We start from the raw sequence: 18,310 nt of genomic DNA on the forward strand, positions 1-18,310 counted from the left end.
ATTAAATTTTTGGGGTGAAGTGAAATTTTTGGGGTGAAATGAAATTTTTGGGGTAAAATGAAATTTTTGGGGTAAAATGAAATTTTTGGGGTAAAGTGAAATTTTTGGGGTGATTTGAAATTGTTCGGCTTGGCCACGGCTACGGCTAAATTGCATCTCGGCCACGGCTAACTTGCAGCACATTGCTTTAAGATCTTGATTGAACTGATAGTGTTGATTGATCACAAATGTAATAAAAGAACTAAATTTCAATAGTGGTACCAATATGATTCCACAAATTATAGTTTGAAGATATTCAGTGACTCAGCGGAACATTTCTCTGGAAGATGATAATCACCAGGTACGCAGGGATGGGGACGGTTTCCTCTCTCGCACTAATATTTAACATTTTCTTTTGCCCATTGGACACTTTCTGTCATTCTGTGACTTCAAAAAATGCGGTGCTCGAAGTAAAAAAATTTCTCGAACATATTGAACATCCAGAATTCGACATCCAGATTTTGCACGATGACCTTTCCTCGAATCACTTTAGCTTCCTCCAAAATAGCGTTCTCCCTATGACGACAATTAATTTACCGATGCAGCTAAGGAACGAAATCACTGGTCTGTCACACAACTTAGACGTTATGCGATGTCGCCCTGGTCCCAATAAAATTAGTATCTGGATTTCGAAGTCATTATTCCGCCAGCAAAACATTCCCGACGAGTCTATGTACTTTGCAAATTGGTATCGTATATCCTTCCAGTACCATTACTTATCACCTTGCACAGAATGCGAATACGATGAACGTGACCGGTGGCATTTTATAACTTTGCTCAGCAATTTGTATGCAATCGTGCCAACCATTTTGAAGATGGACGATCTGCTAAAGAATTTGAATATATTCACATTTAAGTTTGGAAACTTGCTCGTTATGCTAGTATCCGAGCGAGGCGTTCAGTTATGTGTAAGAATAATTAGTGTGTTCTATAATAATAGAGAGGATTACAACTGTAAGTTTATAGATGACGGAAGAATTTTGTTGGGTTATAAAAAACTAGTGACTCCACCGAAAGGATTCAACGTAATATCTATGGACAGCCATCGGGGCGTATTGGGAGTGGAAAGATTGCCACCTCCAACGTTAAATCCATTCAACCGTGATGTGTTCATTTCCATACCACACTACATAGCAGTAATTGTAATAGGACAGACAAATGCGACCATTTCTTTGAATCGACTTGAGCATAAATATCCAATGATCTTTGTGGAGGATGACAACTGTCTTTCCCCCCCCCCCATTTCATTCAGAATTCACGCATTCCACTGGTTATCAATTTCTTAGTTGTTACGCAGAACACTATCTAAGTTTTGATTTTTATATTGCACCATTTCAACCGATGTTATGGATGAATTTAATTATAAGTTTATCGTTAACCTGTATCATCCTTTCCACATATATCTGCTTGAACACTGGGCGAGCCTCGTTTGCCGTTTCGTTAGCTTTCATTTCCCTACTGTTTGACGACTTTACCTCGATTCCAAAATCTATTGACAAGCAGTTGTTCTATCGCATCATATTCGCTGTATGGGGTCCGATCGCAGTTTTGTTGATAAATTGTTACAGCGGACTAATGGTTTCACAACTAAATGCGCCATTGCATAATCTACGGCCTAAAATATTTGAGGATCTGATATGTCACAATCGCCACATTCTGGATGTTTCTGTTAATACTACTCTGTTTAACAAAACTGTTGAATTCGACAATTATGTGGCATATTGGGGGATAGGATACAGGGCACCTCCACCAAACTTTACAAATGTGTATGCATCAGACACGTGTTACAGTATTCTTTCCACCCCGATGGCAACGGGTTGTAGAGGGTTTGCACCGTATTTTTGGCATTGTGATATGGCATCAATCTTTGAGAACATAGTTTCCATAATGAGAACCTTTGTAGATTTAACCAGAGAGCAAGTACTGTTCCTCCTTCTTTTCCGGTTCATGACCCACTTCCAAAGCGGTTCAATGCAAGCAAAGGAGACTATTCTACAAGCGCCTTACAAGCCTTGGTCGAGAAGGATATTACAAACTGCGAGAAAAAAAGCGTATTTGTGTCAACCTTACAATACGTTCAGGCCGAAAGGGCTTTCCTTGCTAAAAACTATCCATCAAAAGAATTTTATTTTGGAAGTACACTTTAAAACCGAGATATGTTGTCTGGATATTCCCAGATTATCCAGGAAGTACTACGTCCAGTGGTATTTCTATCGTGCAAAGAAATTTCCAGAGCTTGGTGTATTCAGGAATTTATTTAAGGCTGACAAATGAAATGGCGCAAAAAACCTGGCTACGTAGAAAACCCGTTGCAAACGATACACTACACGCTGTTTCGCCGGTTAAGCTGGATGGAAGGATTATAACAGTTTTTATGATTTGTGGAGTACTGATATGTTTAACCTTAGCAGACTTAATGTTTGAGTGTCGCCGGTATGAATGGAGTATGATCGTTAAAACGTATTTAAAACTGACATCAGTTATTGTACAATTATCTAATTTCCTGCAGGAGAAGTGGAAAAATGCAGCAAACAAAAAACATAGGCTGGGAAATGTCGTTAAATCTGTGGCCCATATTGATTAGCGTTACTTACTTACATGCACTAAAAGAACAAATTTCGGATCAGAGCTTCTAGCTCGATTAAGTAAAGAATCAATCCCGTCTTCAGTGACATATTAAACACTTCATGAGCAAACTTGGTACCTAAATATGATTTGTTACGTGCACAAAATTTATTAACTTGCGTAGGTATTTGCATATGTGCATACATACTCCTAAATTCTACATAAATCTTTAATAACGAAAGGTGTCGTACATGGCTATGTATACTCTAAGAAAACTGGGATTGTTGTACAAATAAAACATGTCGGTACATGTATAAGGCCATGGCAATAACGAGCACTACTTTATATTAATTTGGTGATAATGAAAAATAAAAGTAAGAAAGTAACCAATCCTTTCAAAAATGTCCAGCATTTACATATGTATTTATTTTAATAATTGGCATTACTTACATCAAGTTTTTAATAATTGGAATTAGAATGAAGACAGATAGACGGACACGGTAAAACAATTCTTGGTTTACCACCCGTTAATAACAGGTCACACAGGTAAGATATAAAAAAATATAAGAAAAATAATTTTATTTGTTTTCTATATTATGTCAAAAGTTTAAATTTATTTATGACGTCGTTCCTGGACGCCTTTCTTTTACTTCGACGCTTTCGCCCCAAAGTTCTTTTCGAGTTGAACAGAATTGGAATGGCAGAGTACATTCATACTGGGCCCACTGTAACTGTAAGTGGCTGTTTTCTTCGAAACCGACAGAGATAATGAAAATCTGATGATTGCATTGGATTCCCCGTGCGATTTTGCATAAGTACCATAAATCAGGTTTTTACTATTTGCAATGCAAATTCGCATGGAAAATGTTGAATGGAAGCGGGCGGCGAAAATTTTTCATTACAAAAATGGGGAGAGAAATGGCGAATTTTAAAAGTGTGGCAGGAATCGAACGAGCCGTATAATTTAGCCCAACAGACTATAAAGACGTTCATGGGGGCGGGGTGGACTAACAACAGTCGAAGAAAAAAATTTTGAAATCCTACAAGGACCACACCCATCATGAAGGCGCTGAAGGATGGAATCCGAAGAAATTCACGAAATTCCAACGGAAACCAACCTCACAGCTGACAGTGTAGAAGCAGATTATTCAATGAGTGCTTAAATTGAACCTTAGACTTAGGACTTTGAAATGTGGTACTTGCCACATGCCGACCATCCCCCAAAGGGAAACCAGATTAAAGAAACCCAGGAGTGACTTCAAGCGGTACGCTCAGAAAAAGTGACGAGGATTCTATTTACAGATGAGGAGATTTTCACATAGGAAAAATATTTTAACAAGCGAGTTGGCCTTATCTACGCCAAATCTGTCAGAGACATCCCCCAATATAGACAAAAGGTCAGAAAGCCACATTATCCAAGCTTTGTGATGATTTTGGCAGGTGGGAGCTAATTGGGGCAATTTCTCTACATTTTGTTGAAAATGGGGGGAAGGTGGGGGGATCAAATTTCTTAAAATACGTTTTCGAGTCCGCGGTACATCCCCTAAGTGAGATCCAATTCATTGAAGTCGACTGGACCTTGCAGTAGGACTAGGAATCAGCTTATAGTGCAAAAAATGACCCAAGCGTGGGTAAAAAACAAAATTCCGAACTTTTCCTCCTCTCGGAAATGGTAATTCTACTTTCTGGATTTGAGTCTCCGGATTATGAAAAATGGTCAAAGTTAGGGGCAAATGTGTGTTCTAAGCCTCGTAGAAGTGTAGACATCGGAAAAAAATTTTTGACCACGGAATGGAACACTTTGCCCAGGAATTAGTGCGTGCTTCAGCGGAGAACTGCAGGCGGTTTCCTCAGCGCTGCATTAATGGCAGGGGAGGAAATTTCGAAAACTAAAAATTGTTTTCTACTCAGAAATTAACTGGCTTTCGGTTAAAATTAACTCGAAATTCGTAACATAAAAACTGTTGAAGCCACAGGGTTTCATTTCACTTACAGTTTCAGTGGGCCACCTAGTATTTGCATTAACTAATTCACATTACTTTCCATTGAGGACTAAAGTATATGTATCCTAACCTGACGAATGTGCTTACATTTTATCGTCAACTCGCACTCTCCTTCTGTGTATGTATGTAGTAAAGGGTCAAAGGGGAGCATTACCATGGCCAGATATACATATGTAAATGTGGCTCATATCTGCATATTTATGTATCTCATTTCATATTCACTGTTTACTTACTTACGTCCCAAAATTTCTCCCAATCCCAGCTGCTAAAGTGGTTTCCATTTAATTTTCCACAATTACAATTATAAATTACAAATTACATACATCGAAAACTTGTAAATTTTCCATTCATTTATCATGTCCATAAACCCATTAAAATTGCTCTACTTTACCATCACGTCGACATTTCTGGTCTTCACGGAGTGCTCCACAAATTCAAACATTATTCAAATTCAGGGTCTGCCCCCCTTTGATGGAGCACCTTTTGAAAGTTCGACCTACTATAATCCTACTATCCCCACCGCACCGAGCGGAAGAATAAACAAGCTAGTTACGAGTGGAGAATGTTTTAATATTTACCCGCAAGAAAATTGCACCGGGTCCTTTATTCGGGCCAACATGTTCGTTCGGATTTTATACGATCCAGAAACCGATCCGAACCGATGGGTGGGGGATGACTTGATCAAGGAGGATTTACGCATTGCCTCAGTGGGGCCTTGTTTTGACCGGTGTGACCCGAGAAATTGGCAGAACGATGAAAAACTACCCGTGGAAGTCACTTTCTACGAGGACAATCGCTTGGACGGTAAAGTGCTTCTTTTACGCATACAGTAACAATTGAACCTTTTTTCAAGCTACACCCGGATCCAATGGCGAGTTACTTCCAAAAATCAAGCTAAAAATCTGGAGTCACATAGCTCTTCTCTTTCCGTAGAATAGCCCTTTTGAAGAAAAATAATGACGTTAAAGTTCAATTTTTTAGCCAATTTTCTCTTGATTTTTCCTCAACTGAGCACTCATGTGAACCTTGACCTACAATATTTTTCTTCAAATGGGCTATTCAGAAAGATAAGCGGAAAGATAAGTGTTATGTGACGCTAAATTCTTAGCTTGATTTTTAGAAATGACTCGCCAGTAGATACCGGTGTAGCTTGAAAAAAGGTTCCATTGTAAGTTTTCTATAAACCGCATTATTATCCTTAGGGAATAAAACCACTATCATGGTCGATACGGACGGCTGTTTCTTAATAACACGACGTGGATATCACTCATCCGGCATGAAAATCAGTGGGGATGCCAATGCTTGCGTCGAGCTACATTCTGCGCCCAGCTGTGGCGGGGAATTCACCCAATTTCGGCCCGGATATATCGAACTGAACTCCCTTATTAACTGGAACTTGGGGGACGCGAACGATGCTGACGCAGCCCTGGCTGTATCTCGTTGTGGCGCATTTTGCAATAAATCAGTGCCTCTCATCAATCCAGATCCACTTCCGACAGCCCTGGAAAAAAATATGGTCACGTTTTATGACTATTTTGGATTTTACGGTAAGTTGGAGGGAATCAAAATAAAATTTATAAGATTTACTTGGTCGGATGTAGGGTGTCCAAAATTGTAGAATTTTTAACTATAGGCTTTACGATTATTTGGGTTTTCAAATTTTGGGGAAACCGGTTTTCAATTCTGCGCAAAAGAAGTTCTTAAAATCGGTTTTAGTTCAAATTTTAAAAAGTTTGCAAATGTAATAACCAAAAATTGAGTGCAAAATTAAAATTAAATGTACACCGGAGAATAAGCTATTAAATATTTGCATAACAATTAATAATTGTCTTAAGAATAAGAAACATTAAACATTAGCTTTAAAAAAACTTGGTTTTGTTAAAAACCGATAACAGGTTTTCGAAAGTGTAGCAACCAGTTTTTTTTCAAAACCGCTTTTTTAAAATTCTAAACCGTTTTTCCAGTAAATCGAAAACCGATTTTTCAAAATCGAAAGAACCGATTTTGGATTCCATAGTTGGATCCTAATATTAGTTTTCTCAAAATTTTCAGGTCACCCCACCAGCGTCAACCTAAGTGCTGGATGCGTCAAGTTGGACGAGAAGAAATTCCACCGCTCCATTCGAACTTACGGTCGTTGTGTGGTCCTCTACGCTTTAGAAGGTTGTAAAGAAACCCGGGGATACCATGTTTTGCAAACGGATGGAAAATCGGGAGATTATTATGTCCAGAAACTTCTCGCAGGCACGAGTCCATATTACCCGAAATCTATCCGATTATGTGGGAAACACGAGAAGGAAGCGGATTATAAAGATCGAGACGACTGTGATGCAGGCGGATTTTGCATGACTTTATCGTCTACTTCTATTCTCTTGGGGAGCATATTGTTTTTATTTTATGGAATGGTTTTAATTTCCCTTTCAGCCTTGGGAGGAATTCTGATTTACAAATTATTCGAAAACCAGGGTAGTCATACGGCTACGCTGTATGTGGTTTATAAATCTGAGGTCCCTAATGTTTAATGTTGTTTGTTTAACAGTCGTAAAAGTTGTTAAACAAAACCTTGTGAAAGATAGTTTAAGAATAAGTAAGATGCAGTTTCAGGTGTGATAAAAGGGTTTCAAAGTTGTGTTTCATGATAAATAGTTACATACATCACACATTCTTAATATTCAGTTTGCTTGAAATTTGCTCTACTGGATAAAATCGTGAAGCTTTCGTAGTCTCGTCCCAAATTTTAAATGTCCTAACCGTATCAAGAAAAATTATTTAATCCATTTACTTTAAAAATGCGGAGATGTTTAGTTACGAAAGTACGCATGTATCGTGTACAACGCCATCCAGAATGTGGAGACAAACGTCACCATGACAACGGTTGGATTTTGTCTTGATGAAATCATAAATCACGAAGTAGATAAAAATCACAAATATACGCGTATATCTACAGATTAGTCAAATTAAACAGTCCAACGAAATTGTACCTTAGCCCAACCAAAATTAATTTATTCGCCCAATCGTAAAACCAATTTATTTATCATATTCAACAAAATACTTTGATTTCTAAAAATAAGGTAATGAAGTTTTCCGTTGGGGAGAATTCTACTTTCGTTGGTGCGGTATATTTGTAAAATATTCCTTAAGAAGTAAACATTTTAAAAATTCATTTCTATGTATGTACTGAATTTTGAAAATATTTAATCTTATTTCCCATTTCGGATACAAAACTTACATCATTATTTGCAATTAAATATATGCCTTATAATGCAAAACGGTCTAATCCACTTTCACGCAGACTGATTATATGAAAATGACATAGTTCTACATGGAAACCATACTAACTTCCGGTTTTGCACCGTGATACATACCAACACTATGTGATTTTTGTGAAATTCAGCACTCGTGATCTTGAAAAAATCTAATTAAACTATGACCCGGAACTATGTACGACAAATCGAAGAATTATAAATCCAACGAAATTGGCATATTAAAAACCCTTGATTATCAATAATAACATAACCATGTGCTAATTTGCATAAACTAATTCATATTAATTTACATACATACATTCCGCAGGGTAACTTGATGAATGTGTTAAAACTCAACTTACACTCTTCTCTCTGTGTAGTAAAAAGGTCAGAGGTCAGCCTCACCATGGGCAGATACATATGCGCACAAATCGACATATTGATATTTGCATATTTACATTTACATCTGCATATTTTCATCTCAGCTGCTAATAAATAACCATACACACAGTTATTTAATTTTCCACAATTAAACCACCTCAAAAATTACAAATTTTCCATTTATCATGTAAACAAATTCATTCAAATTTTACTACTTTTCCATACCATGGATGTTTCCTGCTGTCCCTACGTGTGCGACAGATTCAGGCATTGTTTGAATTAGTGATTTGCACGAATTCGTTCAAGAATATCCGGAAATTCCAACCTATCACACAACCCATTGTAGTCCCACCATCCCAATTGGAAACTTTGGTGTGCTGGTAACGAGTGGAGAATGTTTTAATATTTATCCGCAAGAAAATTGCACCGGGTCCTTTATTCGGGCCAGCATGTTGTCCGACACGGCGCTACTTTCAAAAACATATCAGTGGACGGGGAATGACTTGATCAAGGAGGATTTGCGCATAGGATCAATCGGCCCTTGTTTTGATCGGTGTGACCCGAGAAATTGGCAGGGCGATGAAAAACACTCGGTTGAGGTCACCTTCTATGAGTACCACGACTTTAAAGGTACCTATTTACATATAGCACATGTACACACTCTTAGAAATGGGGTTACGATTATAACCAAAAAGTAAGCGTATGTGAATCTACCGCCGTGGATACAAATTTGTCATCGAGTAATTACAATTGGCACCGACTTGGTATTAAATTGTCACAAGAGCTAATAAATTGATATCCCTATGCTCAGGTTTGGAGTTCATATCCAGACCAATACGATATTTTTCCAATATATTTATGTGACTGATACAACATAAGTAACCTTTAAATAAATGTATGCGCCGAGGTCTTCACGACATAAGTAAGCCTTGGAGGCTGGATTTTTTATTTATGATCTTCCACCAAAAATATGGAGGTGTTGTTTTTTAAAATTAGTATTTTGCACACCTCTGCACGTCAAAGTAACAATTTAAGGTGCACAATTATTTTATGTAAGTTTTCTATAAATTGCATTTTTCTCCGTAGCGAATACATCCACAATCATGGTCGATGGGGACGGCTGTTTCTTAATAACACGACATTCATATCACTCATCTGGCATGAAAATCAGTGGGGATGCAAATGCTTGCATCGAGCTACACTCTGCGTCCAGCTGTAGCGGGGAATTTACCCAATTTCGGCCCGGATATTTCGAACTTGACGACCTCACCAAGTGGAACTTGGGAGGCGAAAACTATGCTTACCAAGCATTGGCTGTATCACAATGTGGGGCATTTTGCAATAAATCTGTACCCCAAATCAATCCAGATCGTCCAACAGATTTGGAAAAAAATGTGGTCACATTTTATGACGAGTTTGGATACTATGCTGAGTCGCAGGGTCACAAATTAAGGCAAAGTTGATAAGCATTAGTTCCTACAGATATGGTTCATCTATTAAAAACGCGTCATTTTACTGTACAGTTTCCTGTCAAAGTTTTCGAAACATTTTTACTTTTAAAAATATGTACATTTAGAATTGCTAGAAAGGTTCAAACTCAAAATTCATAAGTAATGTAGCGTCCACCAAATATGAAATCTTGTAGAAAAAAATACGCATTTTTTTATAGATAGACCATAATCTATATTTCCTGAAAATTTCCAGGCCTCGCTACCAACGTCAACCTCAGTGGAGGTTGCGTCACTCTGAATAAGCAACGTAGAGAATATTTATCCATCCGTACCCACGGCCAATGCGTCGTCCTCTACGCTTTAGAAGAATGCAAAGACACGCGGGGACACCACGTTTTGCAATCGGAGGGAAAGTCGAAGGAGTATTATGTCCAGAAACTTCTGACCGGGACGACTCCATATTTTCCGAAATCTATCCGGTTATGTGGAAATGACCAGCTTGAAGTACGAGATGACTGTCATGCAGGCGGATTTTGTTTAAAGTTGTCGTGTTTCTCGGTTTTATGGGGAATTATACTGTTGATCTTTGTTGGAATTATTTTAATTTCTCTGTCAGCTTTAGGCGGAGTTCTGATTTTTAAATCCTTCGTAAACCATGTGCACCAGGGTAATAACACGGCCATGTTGGATGTGGTCTATAAATCTAATGTTTAAAGTGTCATTAAACTTGTTGAACAAAACTTTGCATGTAAATGATAACTTCACATTTGTTATGTTTGGGGTGTAGTTATATTTACGTAAAGATTTGTTTCACGACAAGTAAGTAAATACTTCCTTGTACAATATATTAAACAAATGATTATGTAATATTTAGTTTGCTCTAAATTTACCTAATAAACTTGGATAGTCTCGTGTTACCTAATTTGATGTTAACAAGTGTATTATTTTTTCCTTATAATTAATTCGTACTTCTACAATAACAAAAATCAACTTTGCATTAACAAAAACCTCAAATTTACTTGGAAATGGGCGGATTTCATTTTCAAATATACATATGCTTGACTTACAAATATATGTAACCATATGTATTTGGATGTATGCAAATATTTGCATAGACAAGTTCATGACAATATTTTCAATTCATTCATTCATACATAAGTTGGCTTGACATGCTTGAATTAATCGTCAACTCACAATCTGTGTTGTAAAAGGTCAATGTTAAGCAAGTGGACCATGTCCAGCCGAGAAGTAGGTCGCATATTTACATATGCATAATTCATCTCCGCGTTAAATACTCACTTTATTCAATTTATTAACCCAATGTCAGCCGGACTTGGAACACATGTTCATTTAACTTTCCACAAAGAACTTCAAAATGTGGAATTCTCACCTCCTCATGTATTGATTTTAGTAAATCGTGCTATTTTCCCACTGTAATTTTTTCCTCCACGTCTTCCACAAATTTAGTCATTAATGAACAGTTTTAAGTGTTACAATTAGCCCCCATTACGTAAATAATCACTCTACACTCTAAATAAAAATAGGAAAAACTTACTCGAAGTTGTGTAAAAAGTGGGAATGACGCAAGAAAAAGGTAAATTTTGTCCAAAGTTTGGCCACATTTGTTCAAATTTGTGTAAAATTTATCCAAGGTTGTGTAAAATTTGTTCAAATTTGTGTAAAATTTATCCAAGGTTGTGTAAAATTTGTCCAAATTTGTATAAAATTTGTCCACCTGTTGGACAGATTTTACCCTTTGGTTGTGTCATCCTCTTTTTTCACAACTTGAGTAAATTGTGCTTATTTTAATTCAGAGTGTACATAAATATTTCCAGCACTTATCCCAATCCCTGCTGCAATTATGTACAAGTGAAACTTAATTTAATTTAACACCATTAAAATAAATAAGAATTACATACGTACTTATCCAAAATGCGAAATTCTCCTCTTCCCGTGGCCACAAATCGGTTAAAATTGTACTCCATAATCGCCTCCATAATAGCGACAGTTTTTGTGTCCACGTGGTGTGCCACGGATTCAAACATTATCAATATTCAGGGCACGAGTGAGCGCGCAAATCGTGGGAATTTGACCCATTACAACATTTCTTATTGTAATCCGACCATCCCATCTGCCCCGGGGGGAAGAGTGACCAGGCTGCAAACGGCAGGACAATGTTTTAATATTTACCCGCAAAAAAATTGCACCGGGTGGTTTATTCGGACCGATGTGTTCCCTGAGGGTCACCAAGAACCAAAAACTTTTCAGTGGTTGGGGGAAGATTTAATCGAAAAAGATTTACACATTGGATCGGTGTGACCATAGAAATTGGCAGGGGGATGAAAAATGCCGGGTTGAGGTGACCCTATTTGCAGGATTTAGCTATTCAGGTATACTATATATATATCTAAATGTACAGTATCTACATATATTATAAGCTGGAAATGTTTGTCTGCAACGGAAGTAAAATAATTCTCCGTGACGGAAGTGAAAGTAGAGAAAGCAATAATATTAATTGGTGGAATTTTTGACATCAAATTCACTCTCGCCCGGCGGGAGACGGGCTTATGCGCTAGCGTACAGTATGTAACAGAAATCCAACTACGATTTTTTTTATCAACTTGACACTCAATTTTTCCAGGAGAGAGTTGATATTTCAGAAAAATTAGCATTTTCCAATAATACAAGGATCAGACTACATTTTGGCAAATTTTTGAAAGAATTACAATAAATTTGTGGAATCTATGTTTATAGATATCCATCTGTTCTTGAAAGAATTTAATTTGAATTTTAGAAAAAAATCTAGACTCATATTTCGTATAAATTTTTATTAAGTCATGAAACCTATTGTATGGGAATACTATATATGTACATATTTTTGGCGGTCCGTCCGTCCGTTTCAGCTCATTTTTTTCCCTCCTGCACTAACAGTGGAGGTCTCCCAACGTATGCTCACAGATTTGGACGAAATTAGTGTCAATCGATCACAAATATAATTAGTATGAAACTTGCAAATGGAACTATCTGCCAATGCGCAGGTTTCGCGGAGATATTTGCATAAAAAGAGGAGAAAACGCACCCAAAGGCTGGCAAATTTTCCACTTTCCCAATTTACTGCGAATTTTTCCCGCCTTGGATGCAAATATCTCCGCCAAACCTGCGCATTACCTGCGACCTTCCACTTGAACAATTAATATTAAATTCAATGAGTCGACCAAATTGATGGGTTCAAGATGCAAAACTTTGTTCATAGTTATTCGAAAATTGTGACATCACCATTCTTTTTGTAGATTTATATATTTTATGAATATGCTAAGTTAATCCACTCCACAGGGAACAATTCAACCGTCCACGTGGATGGGGATGGCTGTTTCTTAATACCCCAAAATACCTGGGGTCCAGTTGGCGTGAAAATCAGGGGGGATGGATGGGATGATGGAAATGAATGCATCGAGCTGCACGCACTGCCCTCTTGTGCCGGGGAAAGAATCCAATTGCGTCCCGGGTATTTAGGACTTAGCGACCTTACCATCTGGAAGTTGTTCCCCATGAAAGCATTGGCGCTATCTCGATGTGGCGCATTCTGCCATAAATCAGTGCCTCACGTCAATCCAAACCCTGTGGGAACCCGGGAGAAAAACGTGGTCACGTTTTACGACTATACTGGATACTATGGTAAGTTGTAGAAACTCTTAAATTTATAAACCGGAATACGTGTTGAATTAATTCGTCCCGAATTTTCATAAATATGTACATATTTGAAAACTTGTAAGTCAAAAAGGTTTGTTTCTTTTGGCGAATCTTACGATGCTTATGATGAGGACTTATCTTAAACTTCAAAGCGAAATACTATACACTCTCAATAATTTAGTGATATTAAATTATTGTTACTGGCGGAGGTACAAGGAATTTCTACCCCATAATAAGATTATAGCTATAAATTGTACATATTCTGAGAGTAAGAAATTGCCTCCGGTGTCGGTAACATTTTTATTATCAGAGAGCTTAGACATTGGGGGCTAAGCAGGATTTAACCATAGCATGTATGTTACTTTTGGGTAATAAATTATTATCTAGCCAGTAGAATTGCATAGTACCTCCACTCCACCCGTAACAATCGCACTGGCGGAAATAGGGGTATGTAGGGTACGTCCCACGTATCGGCCCCGCAAGGAAACGGCCCCCGGCCCTCCGACTATGGCATAAAATTTGTTCAATAAGAATAACCTACATAATTTCTAAAGAAACCAAAAAAATAATATCAGAACCAGTTTAATAAGGATCAAATGAACTAATAAATCTGTTAAACTTTACGCCCCCAAGCGGCTATTTTTATTTGTAAAATTTTTTGGAGTTATAGAAATGTTCTTAACTTGTGCAAACATTGTAAAATGTGCCAAGTGTTTTAATTTTATCAATTTTTTGAAATTGTGTAAATTGTATTAATGTGCAGAATTTTTTTAAGTTATGCAAATATTACTTTAAGATTCTCTAATTTTTTGGAATGTTTTCATTTGTTTGAAGATTTGTTGAAAGAACTTATACTATAGAATTTTCCATGAAATGTTGCATGGATTTGGAATGAATATTTCTTTATTTTAAAAAAATTTTTGAAATTGTGCAAATTATTTGAAGTTTCAACAAAATTTGAAAAGCTCTATAACTAGAGCTGAAAATCGGAACACCGATTTAGCACCAGATATAGATTTAACAGAAAATCGTTAATCGAAAATTTACATTTAAAAAACCGTTTTACACATTCGAAATCCGATTTTGCAAAGCAAAAGATTTTTAAGAAACAAACCTGTGTTCTAAGTTTTGCAAGGTTTGTTTCACACAGCGGTTTTGTGCAAAACCGGTTTTATATACTGAAAACCCGGGTTTAAATTTGTTAAGACCATGGTCTTAACAAATTTGTGCACAAACTCTGCCGGAGCTAATGTAGTTGTCAAATACCAGATTGCCAATTTTCAGGGATGGTCAAAATATGTACATGCATTTTGAAAATACAAAATACGTATTTTCTATTTTGTATTTAAATGCAAAATAATCGAAGTATTTTGAAAATACAAATACCCGTGGGAAAGCCTAATCCCACTATTGTCGCTCAAGTCATACATTTGTTTAATGTGAATTTGAAATAATTTGTGGCTTAACTTGTTTTTTAAGATTAGAAAATCGGATTTACTATTAATAATACAAAAAAACCATGTTTAATTTTTTGGATATAATAAATCCATTAAACGAGGAGTATTTTGCATTCCAAAACGTTAAATATAGTACAAAAATTAAATACAAAAAATAATCGAAGCACTTTGAAAATGCAAATGCATTTTGCAAACAATTTTCGAAGTAATTTGAAACTACAAATGCAATTTGGGCTGTGAAGTGTATTTGTATTTTTTAAAAGTATACTTTGAGCATCCCTGTCAATTTTAGATTTCATTATAATTTTGTTTTATCTTTTCTTATTAAATTGGCAAATTTTTTTAAATTAGCACTACAATAGGTTTAAAATTAAAAATTGGTTTACATCCGATTTTGTGAAGAATAGAAAGCCGGTTTACTAAAGATTTCCAGAATCTGATTTATCAAAAATTGGGTTTACCAAACTTTGAAAAAAAAATTTAAAGTCTGTTTTTCGAGAGATTGCTAAAATCGGAATACCCAAAAACGTGATTTTTGATTTAAAATTTGTCATCTCCAATTTTCAACAATATTTTCATAACGAAAACTAAATAACGCAAGGTATATTTAATTTAACCACTTCAACCCTAGGGGACGAGTTTTTTCATACCTTTCACCCCTAGTAACCGCGAATTTTTACCTCCCTTGAGCCCGAAATTTTTATCTACTGCATGACGTTAATTCCTGGGCCATGAATTAAAAAATGGTGTTCCCACCGGAATTATTCTGGACACTTTTTTATGAAAATTGATGTGAATAACCTTTCAAGAAGGGATTTTGAGTTATAATTTGAATTTTTGAGTTGTGGCGAACCACCAATGTTTATAGCCGAAAATAGCCAACACGCCGAATTTTAAAAATGATTGTAATTGCATGAAAAGTTGCAACCATGGAGTAATACTTGCATAATAGTACGTAAACTCGCAAATATTGATTATAGCGCCTAAAGCGCCTTAGGAGCCGATTTTGGGCGGGAAAACCAAAAATCCTTACAATGACTTTAAATAGACAGCAATGGCAATGAATAATTATCCCGTGAGAGGAAATTGCTCGAAAATAGACTATGGCGCATCTGGTGAATAGAAATCAATTTAAAGCGGGAAAATTAAATTCTACTAATTCCTGCAATCTCTTAATTTTTAATTTTCCCGCCCAAAAGATATTTCAGCGGCACCCGATACGTAATCATTAATTTTGACGTAGTTTACCCTACTGGCAAGATTATTTGTGGCCTATAATTAAATCCATGCAATGATGGAATTCAACCAACTTTTAGTTTTCTCGCCCAAAACGCCCGTTTGTGCTACATGCGAGCAAAACAATTTCTCTAATCTTATCGTAAAGCGTTGTTGAAATAAATCGGTGTCGAAATTTCCTTGCAAAAAACAGTTTTCACAACTCGGCGTGTTGGCTAGATATAGCCACTTGGCTATTAATTTATTTTGCATCCCTTTCTAATGTTATTTCCTAACAAAATTTATTATCCCGCCTAAAGGGCGGGTTGTTGACTCATAACTCTTGCTTTGCTTTGCTTGGAGAGGCAATGACCTAATTTTTTCCGGATACGACGCATAGTCGTAGGCCGGTGTGAACGGAAAATACGCCACATAGTCGTATCCGTTGTCAAGGGTCAATACGACACATCGTCGTATTCCGGTGCCAAGGGAACTTACGCCACATGGTCGTACTCGGCGTAAAGGTCAAATACGCCACATAGTCGTTATAGGGGCGAAGTGGTTAAGGAATGATCGTAAAACTGCAAATGCCAAACTTCATAAAAAATTACAGGCCCATATTGGTAAAAATAAATTTCGATAGGCCCCAAAATCTAGCTCACGTACCGGCCCCCAATCTATAGTTCCGCCACTGAACAATCGTACGAAAAAATTATTGAGAGTGTAAAAATTGTTTGAGTTATGTATGCTTAAATACGGTTGGAGCCAAAAACCCACCTTCGTGACTACTTAAATCAACACCCTTTACGTACTTGTTTTGGAGGTTAATATTTATTTCCTAAAAACATTCAGGCCACGCTACCCACGTCAACCTCAGCGGGGGCTGCGTCACTTTGGACAACGAGGATGGAAAGTACTTATCCATCCGTACTTATGGTCAATGCGTGGTCCTCTATGGTTCGCAGGGGTGTCAAGAAACGGAGGAATTTCATGTTTTCCAAACGGAGCGGAAATCGAGAGATTATTATGTCCAGAAACTTCTCACTCACACGATTCCATATTACCCGAAATCTGTCCAGTTGTGCGGAAAAGAAGTAGCCGACCGGGACAACTGTGATGCAGGCGAATCTTGTCTGACCTTTTCATCCACTTTTATTCTCTGGGGAATAATATTGTTGTCATTTCTTGGAATGGTTTTAATTTCTTTGGCAGCCTTGGGAGGAGTCCTGATTTACAGATTCTTCGAACAGCATACACGCCAAGATAGTAATACGGCACTATTGGATGTGGTTTTTAGATCTGAGGGTTTAAATGCTGTTTAAAGAGTCTGTTTAAAAATTTGGGGAACAGAACTTTGTGAAAGGTAACTTCAGAATAAAATACGGTTTTCAGGTGTGATTTTCTGTATTCAGTTATAAATTAATACGTACATAAATTACACATGGCTAAATAAGCTTAGATGTGGCTCAAAGTTGTATTACGCAATGTAACGAAATATTATAGCAACACTAGCCTATAAGCCCGTCCTAAAGACTGGCCACGCGAAACTTTGCTACGAAAAATTTTTTTATGTTGCTAAGAAAATTTTTTTATGCTGCTAGGGTAATTTTTTATGTTGCTAAGGAAACTTTTTCAACGTTGCTTAAGAATTTTTTTATGTTGCTAAGGAAATTTTTTTAACGTTGCTAAGGAATTTTTTTATGCTGCTAAGGTAATTTTTTTATGCTGCTGAGGTAATTTTTTTATGTTGCTAAGGTAATTTTTTTATGTTGCCAAGGAATTTTTTTTATGTTGTTAAGGTAATTTGTTTATGTTGCCAAGGAAATTTTTGTATGCTGCTATGGAAATTTTTTTATGTTGACAGGTGCTCGCCTCTTTCCCGTCAGAGACCTCCTTTTTTGGGCGACTTTCCCGATGTGAATTTAGTTCATCTCACTGGCTTTATTATGTTCAAAACAAACGCTATATGTTCCAAATTTGACGTTCAAGCAATCGAATTCGAATCTCCTACAATGCGTGTATCTCCAGTCATGTATATAGCATAAATTGGAATGAGGATTTTCGTCTAATGCGTATAACAAAGAATTTATTTTTTTGCGTTTATCTATTTGCAACTGTTTTTTGCCTTTTTATCGAAGTTTAAAACTCTGCAAAGGGTAATGGTGTCTTTCTCTGTTACTCTTCTTCACATTTCTCTTTACATATCGATTGTTTCATCGCAAGGATTTTAGCTTCTGAAAATTTTCCTTCTCCTTGGCACATAA

The 18,310-nt window shown here is 36.8% G+C and overlaps 3 protein-coding genes across 3 annotated transcripts; all 3 read left to right on the forward strand.

Moving 5' to 3' along the window:
* The first annotated feature begins 4,836 nt into the window (after window positions 1-4,836).
* LOC110861232 lies at window positions 4,837-8,123 on the forward strand. Its single transcript, XM_022110336.2, has 3 exons — window positions 4,837-5,411; window positions 5,810-6,154; window positions 6,660-8,123. The coding sequence occupies exons 1-3, from the start codon at window positions 4,964-4,966 to the stop codon at window positions 7,127-7,129; spliced, it is 1,263 nt and encodes a 420-aa protein (XP_021966028.1). The 5' UTR covers window positions 4,837-4,963; the 3' UTR covers window positions 7,130-8,123.
* A 249-nt stretch (window positions 8,124-8,372) lies between these two features.
* Window positions 8,373-10,592, forward strand: LOC118433025. The gene is made up of 2 exons (XM_035844564.1): window positions 8,373-8,863; window positions 9,938-10,592. The coding sequence occupies exons 1-2, from the start codon at window positions 8,683-8,685 to the stop codon at window positions 10,396-10,398; spliced, it is 642 nt and encodes a 213-aa protein (XP_035700457.1). The 5' UTR covers window positions 8,373-8,682; the 3' UTR covers window positions 10,399-10,592.
* Window positions 10,593-11,617: 1,025 nt separating this feature from the next.
* LOC118433029 lies at window positions 11,618-17,444 on the forward strand. The gene is made up of 3 exons (XM_035844574.1): window positions 11,618-12,074; window positions 13,018-13,359; window positions 16,899-17,444. The coding sequence occupies exons 2-3, from the start codon at window positions 13,233-13,235 to the stop codon at window positions 17,366-17,368; spliced, it is 597 nt and encodes a 198-aa protein (XP_035700467.1). The 5' UTR covers window positions 11,618-12,074; window positions 13,018-13,232; the 3' UTR covers window positions 17,369-17,444.
* Window positions 17,445-18,310: the final 866 nt, after the last annotated feature.

Source organism: Folsomia candida, unplaced genomic scaffold (genome assembly GCF_002217175.1).
Source record: "Folsomia candida strain VU population unplaced genomic scaffold, ASM221717v1 Fcan01_Sc039, whole genome shotgun sequence".
Lineage (NCBI taxonomy): Eukaryota > Metazoa > Arthropoda > Collembola > Entomobryomorpha > Isotomidae > Folsomia > Folsomia candida.

What these genes read in the sequence shown, in the direction of transcription:
- LOC118433029 (XM_035844574.1), top strand. Translation starts at nt 13,233, where the DNA reads ATGAAAGCATTGGCGCTATCTCGATGTGGCGCATTCTGCCATAAATCA. An exon ending in CGACTATACTGGATACTATG is followed by an intron (nt 13,360 to 16,898) that starts GTAAGTTGTAGA and finishes AAAAACATTCAG; the next exon opens with GCCACGCTACCCACGTCAAC.
- LOC110861232 (XM_022110336.2), top strand. Translation starts at nt 4,964, where the DNA reads ATGTCCATAAACCCATTAAAATTGCTCTACTTTACCATCACGTCGACA. An exon ending in CGAGGACAATCGCTTGGACG is followed by an intron (nt 5,412 to 5,809) that starts GTAAAGTGCTTC and finishes TATTATCCTTAG; the next exon opens with GGAATAAAACCACTATCATG. An exon ending in TGACTATTTTGGATTTTACG is followed by an intron (nt 6,155 to 6,659) that starts GTAAGTTGGAGG and finishes CAAAATTTTCAG; the next exon opens with GTCACCCCACCAGCGTCAAC.
- LOC118433025 (XM_035844564.1), top strand. Translation starts at nt 8,683, where the DNA reads ATGTTGTCCGACACGGCGCTACTTTCAAAAACATATCAGTGGACGGGG. An exon ending in TGAGTACCACGACTTTAAAG is followed by an intron (nt 8,864 to 9,937) that starts GTACCTATTTAC and finishes GAAAATTTCCAG; the next exon opens with GCCTCGCTACCAACGTCAAC.